Source organism: Heterocephalus glaber, unplaced genomic scaffold (assembly GCF_053883595.1).
Source record: "Heterocephalus glaber isolate CG9 unplaced genomic scaffold, H.glaber_assembly_v1.0 deba00001004, whole genome shotgun sequence".
NCBI lineage: Eukaryota > Metazoa > Chordata > Mammalia > Rodentia > Bathyergidae > Heterocephalus > Heterocephalus glaber.
Window position 1 is genome coordinate 3377398 of NW_028258179.1, and position 14282 is coordinate 3391679.

General features: G+C 42.8%; 2 protein-coding genes across 4 annotated transcripts in view; both read right to left on the reverse strand.

Moving 5' to 3' along the window:
- Positions 1–14282, reverse strand: part of Dner (delta/notch like EGF repeat containing) — a 314710-nt gene that overhangs the window by 149062 nt on the left and 151366 nt on the right. The gene's annotated exons all lie outside the window — the stretch shown is intronic.
- LOC106007982 (uncharacterized) lies at positions 99–904 on the reverse strand. Its single transcript, XM_087209348.1, has one exon. The coding sequence runs from the start codon at positions 646–648 to the stop codon at positions 115–117; it is 534 nt and encodes a 177-aa protein (XP_087065474.1). The 5' UTR covers positions 649–904; the 3' UTR covers positions 99–114.

Sequence of the window (14282 nt, forward strand, 5' to 3'; positions counted from 1 at the left end):
TTCTAATAATGTCTTCACATGGTTTATATGATTTAAGAAAACTTCACAAGTAAAATAATTTAAGCACAATGACTTCTTAGAGTTCCTCTTGCCTTGGGTGGTGTTGGAATGGCTCTAAACACATTTTTGCTGGATCTGTGCCCTATTTCCAGCTGTGATATTGGATATTGTCCAACATGCTTCCTTTTTGATAGATTCTTTAGGGCTACTCAGCAAATGCAATAAACTCTGAAGAGCCGAGCAATTCAAAATTACCTGTGTCTGAATATCATCCCCTGTGACAATGTTTCCCACAGCCCGCAAAGCAGGAGAAACCACTTTATAATCACTATGCATCAGTAGCTCCACAAGTCTCCTACATACTCTTGCATCAATGACTGCTTGAATTTTATCATTGGGTCCATCCGATAGATAGGAGAGGGCCCAGCAGGCATCAGCCAGTGCGTCAGTGTCGTTGACAAAAAGCAACCAGGAAAGCACATTCAGACAAGGGGAAACCTTTGCAAATTCTGGAGGTGGACTTTTCTCTCTACAGAGATTAGACGAAGCCCATACTGCATTCCGGGTCATGGTCAGGCGGTTTTGTTTTGAAAATAACTGCAGAAGAGGAGGAAGGATATTGCAGTCCAGGACACAGTCCCTGCACATGGTACTATCTCCAGCAGTGTTGCCCAGAGCCCAGACTGCCTCTTCCTGGACATCTTCAAACTCTGAGCTGAGCAATTCTATGAAGATGGGCACTGCTCCTGCCTGAATCACAATCCGGGTCTGAAGAGAATTTCCTGAAGCAATATTTGTCAGTACCCAAGCTGATTCAAACTGCAGTGTACAATTCTCTTTTCGTTTGAGGAATTCCACAAACCTGGCCACAACTCCTGGTGTGCTGATAATTCATCAATAGGAGGGTTAGGTTCTTTTGAAAGCAGTTTTCTGAATTTCTGTGTTGCAGAAAGTTGTTACTCTGGGCTATTAGAAAATATCATCTCAATCATGTCAGAAGTAATAACACCACCTGGTGCCATCTCCATGTTATTGATCTGGGCCTCATGAAAGCCACCATCTGACGTAGCTTCTTCTTCTGTTTCTTCTGCTGTAGCAACATTTCTTCACTTGAATAACTGCTCCTCTCTTTTCTGCTTTCATAGCTGTAATCCTTCTTCCTCCTTCCTTCTACGCATCTCATCCAGATTTAGAGATTTGTTCTTGTAACTTTTCAGGCGAAAGTTCTCTTTTCCTGGGGTGGTCATGATTTCTTCTATGGTTTCAGTAACCCAGGATCAGCCAAGGTCCAAACGTATTAAATAGAAAATTCGGCTCAAGGCAACTGATCCCGGTGCCACTGCTAGGGTGAGGTGCTCGCTCACTTGCCGGCCCGCCGTACCTCTCCCGCTCACAACCTCCCAGAGCTGGTCCGCTCCTCGGCATTGCTCACCAGGCCTCTCTCTAGCACCCTGAATTTAAACGAAGCTACATGTAATGGAGGATACTTGATTTAATTGCAAAATGCCTTGTTCTTATGGTAGAAAATGGACATGTGATATTATGCTAATCTAAATATGGGAGCTCATACTTCTCACATTTTCATTTATTTTAGCAACTTGAAAAAGCCCTTCAGGCAAAAGTCAGATTTGGCTGCTGCTTCTGATTTTAGATTCCACAACATTTTTTTTAATTCCCCATATCTACCACATGTGGAGAAATCTTAACAATAGAAGAGCAAACTTTGATTGAAAAAATCAATGAAAATAGTTCAAGTTTGAAGAAAAATGCCCAGGTTCCACGACAGGGTCCCACTATCTGTGCCCAAGCCCACCCTCTTCCTTCTGCAGTTCCAGAACAAGCCAGGTCCTTGCCCTTCCTCCATCATCTTGCCAAAGGCTCTTTTTCCATTCAGGATCCTACAAAGCTTCCCCAGATTATTTTATCATCATTTCCTTTGGTCCTTTCATGACATATAACTCATTCCTTTTAATATTTTACTTCCCACTGAACGTAAATGTAAATGCTTCCTGCATCAACACTCAACGCTTAATTTGTATGACTTTGTTCAACTCTGTGCTCTTCACATCTATTGTACCTTTGCTTATCAGCACTTGCAGGTACATAAAACCAAGCTGAGACCGAAAAATGACACAGAAACAAAAGATAAAGGTAAAATACCACTTCCAGAACCTATATGCCAATAAGATGGACAACACAGAAGAAATGGACAGATTCCTAGATACATACGAATTACCAAAGTTGAACGAAGAAGACCTAAAAATTCTGAACAACCCAATATCAACCAATGAAATTGAAAATGTAATTTAAAACTTTTCAACTAAGAAAAGCCCGGGCCCTGATGGCTTCACTGCTGAATTGTACAAGACCTTTAGAGAGAAACTACTGCCACTACTGTTTAAACTCTTCAATGAAATTGAAAGGGAAGCAACACTCCCAAATTCATTCCTGGAAGCAAGCATCACCTTGATCCCCAAAGCAGAGAAAGACCCAACTGAAAAGGAGAACTATAGGCCAATCTCACTAAGGAACATAGATGCAAAAATCCTTAATAAGATACTGGCAAACAGAATGCAGAAGATCATCAAGAAGATCATACACCCTGATCAAGTGGGATTCATCCCAGGGATGCAGGGATGGTTCAATACATGCAAATCAATCAATGTAATACACTATATCAATAGAGCCAAGGACAAAAACCATATGATTATTTCCATAGATGCAGAAAAAGCATTTGACAAAATCCAACATGCATGTATGATAAAAACCCTACAAAAAATTGGGATAGATGGTCTCTACCTCAAACTAATAGAAGCCAACTATGAAAAACCAACAGCCAATATCATACTAAATGATCAAAAACTGAAATCCTTCACACTCAAATCAGGAACAAGACAAGGATGTCCACTATCACCACTCTTGTTCAATATAGTTCTGGAAACATTAGGCACGACAATTAGACAAGAGAAAGAAATAAAAGGAATAAAGATTGGAAATGAAGAAGTCAAATTGTCATTATTTGCAGATGACATGATACTCTATATAGAAGACCCCAAGAACTCCACCAAAAGTCTTCTAGACTTAATAACCAAATTCAGTCAAGTAGTTGGTTACAAGGTCAACACACAAAAATCAATAGCTTTCCTCTACACCAATGACAGACTCACTGAGAGAGAAATAGGGCAAATAATTCCTTTCACAATAGCATCCAAAAAACTGATATACCTAGGAATCAACCTAATGAAAGAAATCAAAGACCTCTTCTCTGAAAACTATGGCACTCTGAAAAGAGAGATTGAAGATGATATCAGAAAATGGACAGACATCCCCTGCTCCTGGGTAGGAAGGATTAATAGAGTGAAAATGGCCATACTTCCAAAACTGCTATATAGATTTAATGCAATTCCAATTGCGATCCCAGCAGCATACTTCATGGACCTTGAGAAAACAATCCAAAAATTCATTTGGAACAAGAAGAGACCCAGAATAGCAAAAGCAATTCTAGGTAACAGAGACATGGCAGGGGGTATCCCAATCCCCAACCTGCAACTATACTACACAGCTACTGTGATCAAAACAGCATGGTACTGGCAAAGAAACAGACCCGAGGACCCGTGGAACAGATTAGAAGATGCAGAAACGACGCCAGACACACTCAGCCATCTCATCTTCGATAAAGGAGCCAAACACCCTCATTGGAGGAAAGATAGCCTCTTTAATAAATGGTGCTGGAAAAATTGGGCTTCAACTTGCCAAACATTAAAACTAGACCTATATCTCTCACCATGCAATAAACTAAAATCAAAATGGATTAAAGATCTAAAGATTAAAATAGAAACTCTGAACCAGTTGGAACAGAGGTTAGGTAGAACCCTTGAAGACATCGGTGTAGGAAAAGATTTTATGAACAAAACCTCACTTGCCTGTGAACTAGCACAAACAATCAACAAATGGGATCTCTTCTTATTAAAAGGCTTCTGCACAGCAAGAGAAACCACCAGCAATGTGAAGAGACAACCCACAATGTGGGAAAAAATCTTCACCTGCTCTTCCTCAGACAAAGGTCTACTATCTCGAACCTACAAAGAACTTAAAAAGATCAGACCTCCCAAATTTAAAGACCCAATCCAAAAATGGGCATCTGAAATGAACAGACATTTCTCAGACAAAAAAGTAGAAATAGCAAATAAATACATGAAAAAATGTTCAACATCACTCGTCATTCGAGAGATGCAAATGAAAACAACGCTGAGATTCCACTTCACTCCAGAAAGAATGGCTGCTATCATGAAATCAACCAATAACAAATGCTGGCAGGGCTGTGGGGAAAGAGGAACCCTGCTCTACTGCTGGTGGGAGTGTAGACTGGTGCAACCACTGTGGAAATCAGTATGGAGATACCTCAAAGAACTAGGTCTGGAAGTCCCATTTGACCCCGCTATTCCATTGGTGGGGATCTTGCCCAAAGAATTAAAAGAATCATACCACAGTGATATATGTGCGCCCATGTTCACAGCAGCACAATTTGTAATAGCTAAAACATGGAAACAGCCCAAATGCCCATCAACTGGAGACTGGATAAAGAAAATGTGGTTTTTTTATAAAATGGAGTACTACTCAGCCATAAAAAATGAGAAATTAGAGACATTTATAGCTAAGTGGATGCACATTGAGGCAATACTCTTAAGTGAAATAAGTAGGACACACATGTATAAATACTGAATAGTTTCTCTGGTGTGAGAAACTGAAAGTGTAAATATGGACTAAATGTATAATAGGTAATGTGAAATAGGAAGAAAAGGGGCAAAGGGGAAGGAAGTGGGAGGGCTAGGGGAAAGGATAGAAGGGAATGGGATTAATATGAGAAAATGGAAAAATAGGAACAAAATCTTTGTAAATAGGAATGGAGGGGTTGAAGGGAGGGCTGGGCAAGGGTGAAAAATAAGAACCAAGAGAGACTATGTAAAGGTGCAAATTTCCAATGATGAATGTCATTATATTGTATACCTAAAATGTACCAATGATTAGAATGAATAATCGATAACGCAAAATAGGAAGAAAAGGTCCAAAGGGGTAGGGGTAGTGGGAGGGGCAGGGGAAAGGAAAGAAAGGAAAGGAAAAATGCTGAGAAATGGAAAAAATGGAAATAAAGTCTTTGTAAATAGGGAAGGGTGGAGGGGGTGAAGGGAGGGCTAGGAATGGGGAAAAAATAAGAACCAAGATGCATTGTGTAAAGGTACAATTCCCAATGAGAAATGTAATTGTGTTGCATACCTAAAATGTACCAATAAAAGAATTTAATTTAAAAAAAAGGTAAAATATCATAAAGAAAGCCTGTACAGAAATGAAAATGGTTAGTAGGAAAGAAATAACATGCTAAAGAAAATGTTTATTGAGTTATAATGTGGAGATAGAATGAAGAGACGAAAAGCAAACATCTCTGAAGTTGGTACAGACAGACTTAAAGGTAGATCTGCAATTATTGGTGGAATGCACAAATGCTGTCCTACAAGCAGCTGCAGGTATTTACTCTGCTCCTTTGCCTCAGTTTTCCTGCTCCTCCCCAAAATTGTGACTGCAAAATATAAAACGTGTAAATGACAATTCTGATGTTCTATTTAAGTAATGACCTTTGAATCCTTTACAGTTCTGGAACATTTCACAGTGCCTCGGCCCCTCCTGATTCCCTGGAAAGCTGTCAAGCCAGAATCCTCAGAGCCCTTCTCTTCACATTTGAGCCCTAAATGACATCCCACTGCACAGATCACATAACCAGCTCAAGCTGGATTTGCAACACCACTCAAATGTTCTGCCCAGAAATTGTGTGGAAATTAACGACAGTCCCGTAGAGGAGACCACTGTGTTCATGGCACTGGCCCAAGAGGCCAGCCAGTAACCTTGCTTGGTTTATCCATCCCTGAGCAGCTATTGTATTCCAGGCGGAGCCTTCTTCTTCCCTTCTAGAGTCAGCTCTTCCATCCCTTATTGACTTGGAAATATCCTGTTTAACTACAGAATCATCACTAAACTAGAAACTCTCCTCTGTTTTGAACTTGGAAAGGACTAGTGTCTGTGGCTCAATTAAATGCTGATCTCAGCCTCAAAATGCCCATTATGTGAAAGGAAGTTGAGCACAGAATGGTTCCCCTGTTGCTAATACGTAACAGACATGCAGCTTTAGGCCAAGTTCCTTGGGATTATTCTTGAAGTACAAGGCAATCTGATGGAAGAAGCCCATACAATGGTTCATGACAGATGTTGGGGATGATATCTGTCTTGTTCCTTGGCCATAGAGGTGGTGGCTTCCTAGATGGTTCAGGACCAAGGCAATATTAGGATAGCAACATCTCTGAATCTACCTCACATTCCCTAGAAACAAAACAAGCTTCTAAAAGACTTTCAGGTGAATGATAACCTGGGCCTGGGACTGAGCAGATATCCCAGATCTGAACCAGCCTAGACCACTGTTCAAGGTGGCCCAGGCAAACGGAGTCACCTGCCACCAGCCAGAGGCAAAACATCGGGAACTCTCAGAAGCTTCTGCTCCTACACAACACAGTAAAGTGGTGCCCGCCATTTTTTCCTGCCCTGTAACCAAGATCTGCCTCAGGTACAAAAGGAATATGATTGAAATTTAGCTTGGATGGAGTAATTCAAAATGATCTGCCAAAGGTATAAAATCCATAATAATAGTTTTAAAAAATACTTTGCTCAACATCATTAGTCTTTAGGGAAATGGTTATTGAAACCAGTTAGATACCACCTCAGACATACTCAGATGGCAAGAATCAAATGATAATAATAACAATAATGACAATAACTATTATTGGTGAGTATGTGGAAAAATTAGAACACTCATACACTACCAATGGCAACATAAAATGACCTGGCAACTGAAAAAATCAGTTTGGCAGTTCCCCAAAATAGTCAAACATAAATTATCATGTGATCCAGTCGTTCTACTCTGTAGGTGCTCACACAAAAGAATTCAAATACTTTCTGAGTGCTGAGATGATGTCACAAGAGGAAAATTCCACACCTGACTTCATGCAATGGTTCACAGCCAAAACACACACAAAAAAAATTTTAAATATTGTATAAGATTACCTTTAGGCTACTTGTATAAGGTGGTAATGAAACATAAATGAAATTCCTATTCAGCATTTGGTCTCATCCCTAAATTATCTCATTATACATATGCAAATATTCCCCCAAAAATCCAAAACACTTCTGTTCCCATGAATTTTGGATAAGGGATACCCAACCTGTATATCCATGCAGTAGAATACAATTTAGACATATAAAGGAATGAAGTATTGAAACACGATACAACATAGATGAACTGGAAACCATTGTGCTGAGTGAAAGAAACCAGACTCAAAAAAGTCCATTAATACGAATCCACTCATGTGAAACACGCAGACTGGGTGAACCCTGAGGGATAAGGCAGATTGGTGGCTGCCAGGAGCTGGGAGGAACTGCCGGAGGTATACGGGGCTTTCTTTTGAGGTGATAAAAATGTCTTGAAACAGTGATGGTTACACAACACTGAACACGTACCTAATGCCCCTGAACTATCCATTTTCAGATGGTCGTTTTTATGCTACGTGAATTTTCAAAGCTTTATAATACCTTCGTGAAGCCTTCTGCATGACGTTGCTTGCCTTGCCTCGGAGAAGGAGCCTTCGGCTCTTTTCTCCGCAGCCCTCTGCCCTCCCTCCACGCCCTCTCCTGCTCTGGCTCCTCGCCCCGCTCCCTGTAGGCCTTGCCTTGGCCTATTGCACTGTGACGGGGCCTCTGCTCTAGAAGAAAGTCCTTCTTTTGACCCAGTTTCTCCCTTGGTGCCTTCCCAGAAGTCCCTCCTTCTGAAGCCTCGCAGGTTCCGGGGCTTCCCGGTCCTTGTGACACGGCCTCCTGCTGGCCAAGTCAGTCACCATCTTCCCAGCAGTGCTTCAGGGGAGGCTTGTCCAGGCCCTAAGAGAGCCCAACGCGGGCCAATGTTCTGAAAGACAACTGCTCAACTCTCTTGTTCCTTCTTACTGTCTGGAGCTCCCAACAATAAGTACTGGAAAAGCTGATTTTTATCCACTTTAGATTTCCATAATTTTACTTGGCCAGCCTGAACTTTCTCTTTCCAACAGGGCTTTAGGGAACATTCGGTTTGCTCCAGCTCCAACTTCCTGCTGGCTGCTGGCTGCTGGCTGAGAAGGTGGCGGGGAGAAGAGCTCTTCCCTGGGTGTCCCGAGGGACGCGGAGCCACCGCCCCGGGGTGAGTGTGCGGACAGATGTCAGGCTCCCCAAGCAGAGAAACGGAAACAAGTCCAACAGGGCTTTCAGCAGACTCACCCAGAGCTCTCACCAAGAAGCTACTCGGTGAACTACTGCGAAGGAGAGACAAAATCACAAGACTACAACTAAATTGAGATGCTTAGAAAAAAAGATTAAAGGCCAGGAAGGCCAAATAAAGGAGGAAGAGGAGAGGAAGCAAAGAACAAGAAAGAGAAGAAGGAACGAAAGAACAGAGAAGATTTGGGAAAAGGGGCTGAAGGCCCGAGCCAAGGCAGAGGTCATCAAGAATCAGTTTCTGGACCTCTGGGTTTGGAGAGGTCCCTGAAGCGCTTTCCTGAGATCAAAGCTATGCTAGGACTTTACGTCCTCCTCCTTTGGCAGTGCCGCCCTAGGCACTGATGAGGAAAAACAATGAGGAGAAGATGCCAGCACCTGTCTCAGGACTCAAAGCCATGGCTCTGCGGCAGCACGTTTGGATCTTCAGCACTGTGTGGCAATGCAGGGGGGAAATGTCAGTACCACTTAGCATGTTCCTGATGCAGCAAGAAAAGCTGAAACCTGATGCCCCCTCAGCCCATGGGTGCCTGTCTTGTATTCTGAGACACTCTTGCCAAGTGAGGAAGTTGCCCATCTGAGGCTTGAACTTACAATCCTCCTGCCTCAGCCTCCCTCAGTGCTAGAATTGTAGGCATGGGCCAGCACACCTGGCTGTTTATAATCTATGACAGAGTGGGAGGCAAGTAGGAAGCACTACTGCTACACATCAGAACCCAGGGTCACATCACACAGATACATTTGGGTCACTGCTTTTTAGAAAGCTCCATTTTTTCCTTAGAAGAGCAATTGAGCTGGGCACAGTGGCACACGGCTGTTATCTTTGGGAGCTATTCAGGGAGACTGAGGCAAGACGCATGCAAGTTGGAGTCCAGGATGGGCAACTTGGTGACAGCGTGACTCAAACTAAAAATAAAAAATAAAAAGGAGCTGGAGATGCAGCTCAGCAGCCCAGTGCCCTGAGTCCCCCCTCCCCCCAAGAAACACCTAAAAGACCAACTACTGTTACCTAAACTTGGCAATTTGGTGGATATTTCCTCTCAAATGAACAAAATAAGTCTGCCACTTTCAGGAAAACCAACAGTTGTCAGAGACAAAAATCTAAGCTTCAAAGACAGATTAGAATTTTGGAAAACTGTTCTCTTCCCTTAAGAACTTGACAGATTCCCAATACTTAAAGGCTTATCTGATGAGATTGGTGATGCTATTAATCACAGATGCAACTTTTTCGATATTGTGTCATGCAATGTGTCAACATTCAGAAGCTCTGTATAACTTGCTGATCCGATATTTTCCAACTGCCTGGTGTGACATGTAGCAAAACCCATTTGTGGGTAAAAGATTCTCAAACACAAGACAGACCAATAGATTTAATGTACCAGCAGACAAAGTTTACTGATAAGGTTCCAAGATTCCACATTCAATTAACCTTTAGGAATCTACCACTTGTCAAGTTCTGGAATATTTTCAAGAATATCTACAATTACCTGAAAAGTCTATTAAAACACATCTCCTTTTTTCAACTAAATACCTGTGTGAGGCTGAACTGTATTCCTAGCCCTCAACCAAAACAACACATTGCAACAGACTGAATGTAAAAGCAAACGTACAACTCCAGTTGTCTTCTTTGAAGCCAGACAATAAAGAGATTTGTAAAAATGAAAACAATGCCACTCTTCTCTCTGAGTTTTTTGAAAATAGTTATTTCTCACTTAACAGGTATTATTCATGATTGATGTCAATATGTGATCGGCTTGTTAATTAAATAAATTAATAAATATTTTTAATGCCTCAGTTTTAATTTTTTAACTTTTTTGAGGTTTTTTGTTCATTTGTTTGTTTGTTTACTAATCACTATGTAGTCCAGGCTGGCACTGAACTCACTATGAAGCCCGGGCTGGCCTTGAACTCGAAGTAATCCTCCAGCCTCAGCCTCCCAAGTGCTGAGACCACATGGATGCACTACCACACCCAGCTTAATGCAATAAATACCAACAGATTTAGCCCGCTCAACAAAAGCTCTTCCGAGGCCTCACTCATCTCTAAGAATGTAAAGGGGTCTTGGAAGCAAAGAGTCTGAAAACCACTGTGCTAGGTGAAGCTGGACAGTTTTGTAAATAAAACTACTAGCATCATGTCAAGGGAGCAAATCCTCAAATGAGTCTGTGACTCAAAGGGGGAAATGGCTCAAGTTCTAAAGACAAAAGCACCATGGCAAGCAAGAAGGGGATCATTTTGTTCATCGGGGCCAGAAGACTATAGTCATAGTCACATACATAGGACCAAAATGCAGCATTTCAGTCTAATGGGCTGCCTTCACCGTGGTGGTCCCATAAGATCACATTGCCCAGTGATGCTGCAGCTGTCCTAGTTTGTGTACATACACTCTGTGATGTTTGAACAATGAAATCACCTAACAGTGCATCTGTCAGAACACACCCATTGTTAAGAGGCACACGACTGGAGAGACTCTTCAATTCTGCCTGCCATGAGGACCCATTAGAACTCACTCATTAGAGACCATTGGTGTTTCTGGCCAGGATTGAAAAAGTTATCTGTCCTACTGTCCTAACCACAGTGCCCTCAGACAGTGTGACTGGTCGTGCCAAAGCCCCCTCACACTCCACAACTTGGAATGACATTTAAAATCTAACACAAGGTCACAGAAAGAGCCAGGCAATGACCACAACAAACTGAAGGCCGCATCTTTCCAGATGCAAAGGAAATAGATGAGTCTGTTTGTGTTAAAGCCATATTTGAAGTGGCTACGGGGGGCAGAAGACTGTGGCAGGGAAACCACAGAAAGGGTTTCCTTCTCCTGTTCTAAAAGATGTACCAAACTTCCTCAAGATACTTACACAGAGTCTGGAGGAGGTTGATTGTGTTTGGGGCATGGGATAAAGAACAAGTTCAAGGACTTCCAAAGCCAGTGATCTGACTTGAAGCACCAGGACAGAGAGGACCACATCCATGGCCTCACCCTGGCTTGGTTAAGATGTGGCTCTGTGCAGGACACATTCCTGATGCTCACAACTGGATGATGGAACGAAATGGGGAAAGACAAAGGAATCCTCCAAGATGACAAGTGGAATAAGCCCCTTCTTGGAAAGCATCCCTAAAGAGAGGGATGACTTGCTCCTTCTGCCTGCCTTCCATGGACACAGCCATTTACCCACCTCATTCCCAGTAACACATACACTCCACTGACTTATGGACTGAAAACCAGGACAAAACCATAAGAATTTCAGAGAGAGGAAACAAAGAAAGCAAGCCCATTAAGTTTCAAAGAGCTGCTTTTCTTCCCTTGGACACAAAAGCCTAGCCAGAACGTTTTTACTACATCTTAAAAGTTATGAATTAAAATCTAAGAATTATAGTTGACATCTCCAATACAGTTCTGAAATGAGCACCTTTCTTGTGATGGTTAAGCTGGACTGTGTCAACTTGCGGGCCGGGGATTTAGCTCAGGGGTTTCGCTGCCTGCTACGCAAGTGCAAGGACCCGAGTTCAATTCCCAGTACCAAAAAAAACCAAAAAAACAAAAATAAAACAATTTGATGGGCTTGGGATCCACTCGGGGATTGGTGGAGTACACTTCTGGGTGTGTCTGGGTGGGTCATGGAGGCGTGGCCTTGGATACTGTATCTGGTCCCTGGTCCCTTCCTCTTTGGCACTATTCCCTGCTCTGTTTCCCAGCCACCATGAACTGAGCATCTTTTATCCACCATGCCCTTATGCCATGATTTTTCTGCTTTGTATCTGCCAAAGCAGATCTGCCATGGACTGAATCCCCTGAAACCCTGAGCCAAATTAAACCTCTCCTCCTCCAAGTGTGGGTCTCAGATACTATGTCCAATAACAGGAAAACTGGCTCATACACTCCTTTTGTGAAGCCTCAAAGTTGTAACAAATAAAGTGTAAAATCAAGGGCAGCATGTCCTCAGGTCAAACCAAAGACACAAACAAATCCAAAGCTGGTTCTCTTTGGAGTGAACAGGTAAACTTGACTCCAGGGACACTGAATGGATGATAAAGCCTGCTATTCTCCTACATGTCCTAAGAGAGTGTGGCTCAGTGGGAGGAGCCCCAGCACCAAGGCCCAGAAATCTTTTATACTTGTCAGGCTTCAGCCATGAATTAGCCCTTGGGCCTTGAGCAAATGGCTTAAATCTCTCTTACACCTTCGTTTCCTGGCGCTAAAATAAAATAAGTGGAGAGGCCTCTCCAATCACCTGCCACTCTAAATTCTTTGGCCCTGACTTTGTCACTGATGGTACAATCCTCACCCTGAAATATGTGGAATGAGGCCAGCATTCCACAGTGCCTTCCAACTGATAGCCTGGGGGGATACATTTCAACCTCCTGCATGATGCTGATGCTAGAGACAAACACCATAAAACATCTATCCTTCACGACATAACTTTAGAGTCGCCTCTTTAAATAATTTATAATAAAGGATTCAAACACATTGCCGTATTTTTTGTGCGGGCAATGATATGATCATCCTTCTTCTGTTCTATAACATAAAAAGCAGGCTTTTTAATTACATTAGTACCAGAGTCATAATTCAACCCCAAGTCAGTGAAATTCTAGATGGGCTGATCCTTTGCCCACTAAAGGATTGACAGCTGGGCTGCCCTGACTTTTATGATCTCTGTGGTTAATGTATTTCTAATACTTATTATGTTTTTATTATTCATAAAAAGCCAGTGCTCTCGGAGGTCCAAGGGCAGTTTCTGCAAGTGAAATCTGGGACAAAACCCTTCTTTCATTAGCAAATAATTGTATCCCAGAGACCTTCATTTTGGCCTTAAATCCAAACCACCTATTCTCTGGCTCAGAAGTTTTTAGTGAGCTTTGTCATTAAACAATTCCCTTAGTCAAGTAAGAGGGTTATGCCGCACCCCACCACCAGATGAGCACTATCTTGGGGAAATGAGTCTGTTCTCTGCAGTGCCATCTGCCATGGATAGGTGTGCTCCATCCAGGATGCCACTCGCACCCTCCTACTGTCTCGCATTCCCTACTTCAAGAACTGCCCTCCCTCGTGCTGGCAGTCTCGGGGACCCGACCCAGCCCATGCTGAACAGGACTGTTTAAAAAGCCCCTCCACATTTCAACGCTCTGACTGCAGCCTCTGACTTGATACTGCAAGGATACAGTGAATGCTCCCCCCGATTCTTGTGGCCTCCGTCATCTACCTTCTTTTCCCATTTCCCTCTCACGAACCTGTGACTTTGTATCTGTACTAACCATGTGGAAGAATTCGCTCTCAGAGAGGTGGCGGGTGAATGAATACGACATCTGTCCCTGCCCTCCAGCATGCTGCCACTGCCTAAGCTAGAGAGTTTGCTGACGGTTTCCAAACCAACAAGAGGATAGCATCAGACATTCCATGGGTTCAAATTATTCTGACCTATTTCCTTTTGATCAGGAAAGGGTTAGCACTGTTGCTTAAAATGCTCCTGATGGGTGATCCTTACAACTTTTCGAGTCCCAATATCTGTGAGATAGCCTTTTTCAGGGGATATTTTCCAACCCATCATCTTGTAAAACTGAATTCACCATTTCCTTTCCATGCTCCTTCATGTTTCAAAAATAGAACTCAAATGATACTTCTGACCCAACCCTCAGAAACTGGTTCCCTCTCATGCTTTTGTTCTTTTATTTATTTTCCTCATTTCAGTTCATAAACAGTATTGCTTTTTGGTACCGGGGATCAAACTCGGGCCCTTGCGCTTGCAAGGCAGGCGGCGAAACCACTGAGCTAAATCCCCAGCCCCATAGACAGTTTTTGAGCATCTCCTGTAGGAGAGGACCATGCTAGTTGTTGCCATGGATACAGAACGAGCCAGATGTCAAAGAGCTCATGGCCCTAGACTCCCTGGGGAAGCCCTCCGTGATCTCACATCTGACTTGGGCATTTCTCTGGGCTCCTC

Bases quoted from the DNA above. Each gene is read 5' to 3' on its own strand.
- LOC106007982 (XM_087209348.1), bottom strand. From the start codon at position 648: ATGTGCAGGGACTGTGTCCTGGACTGCAATATCCTTCCTCCTCTTCTG.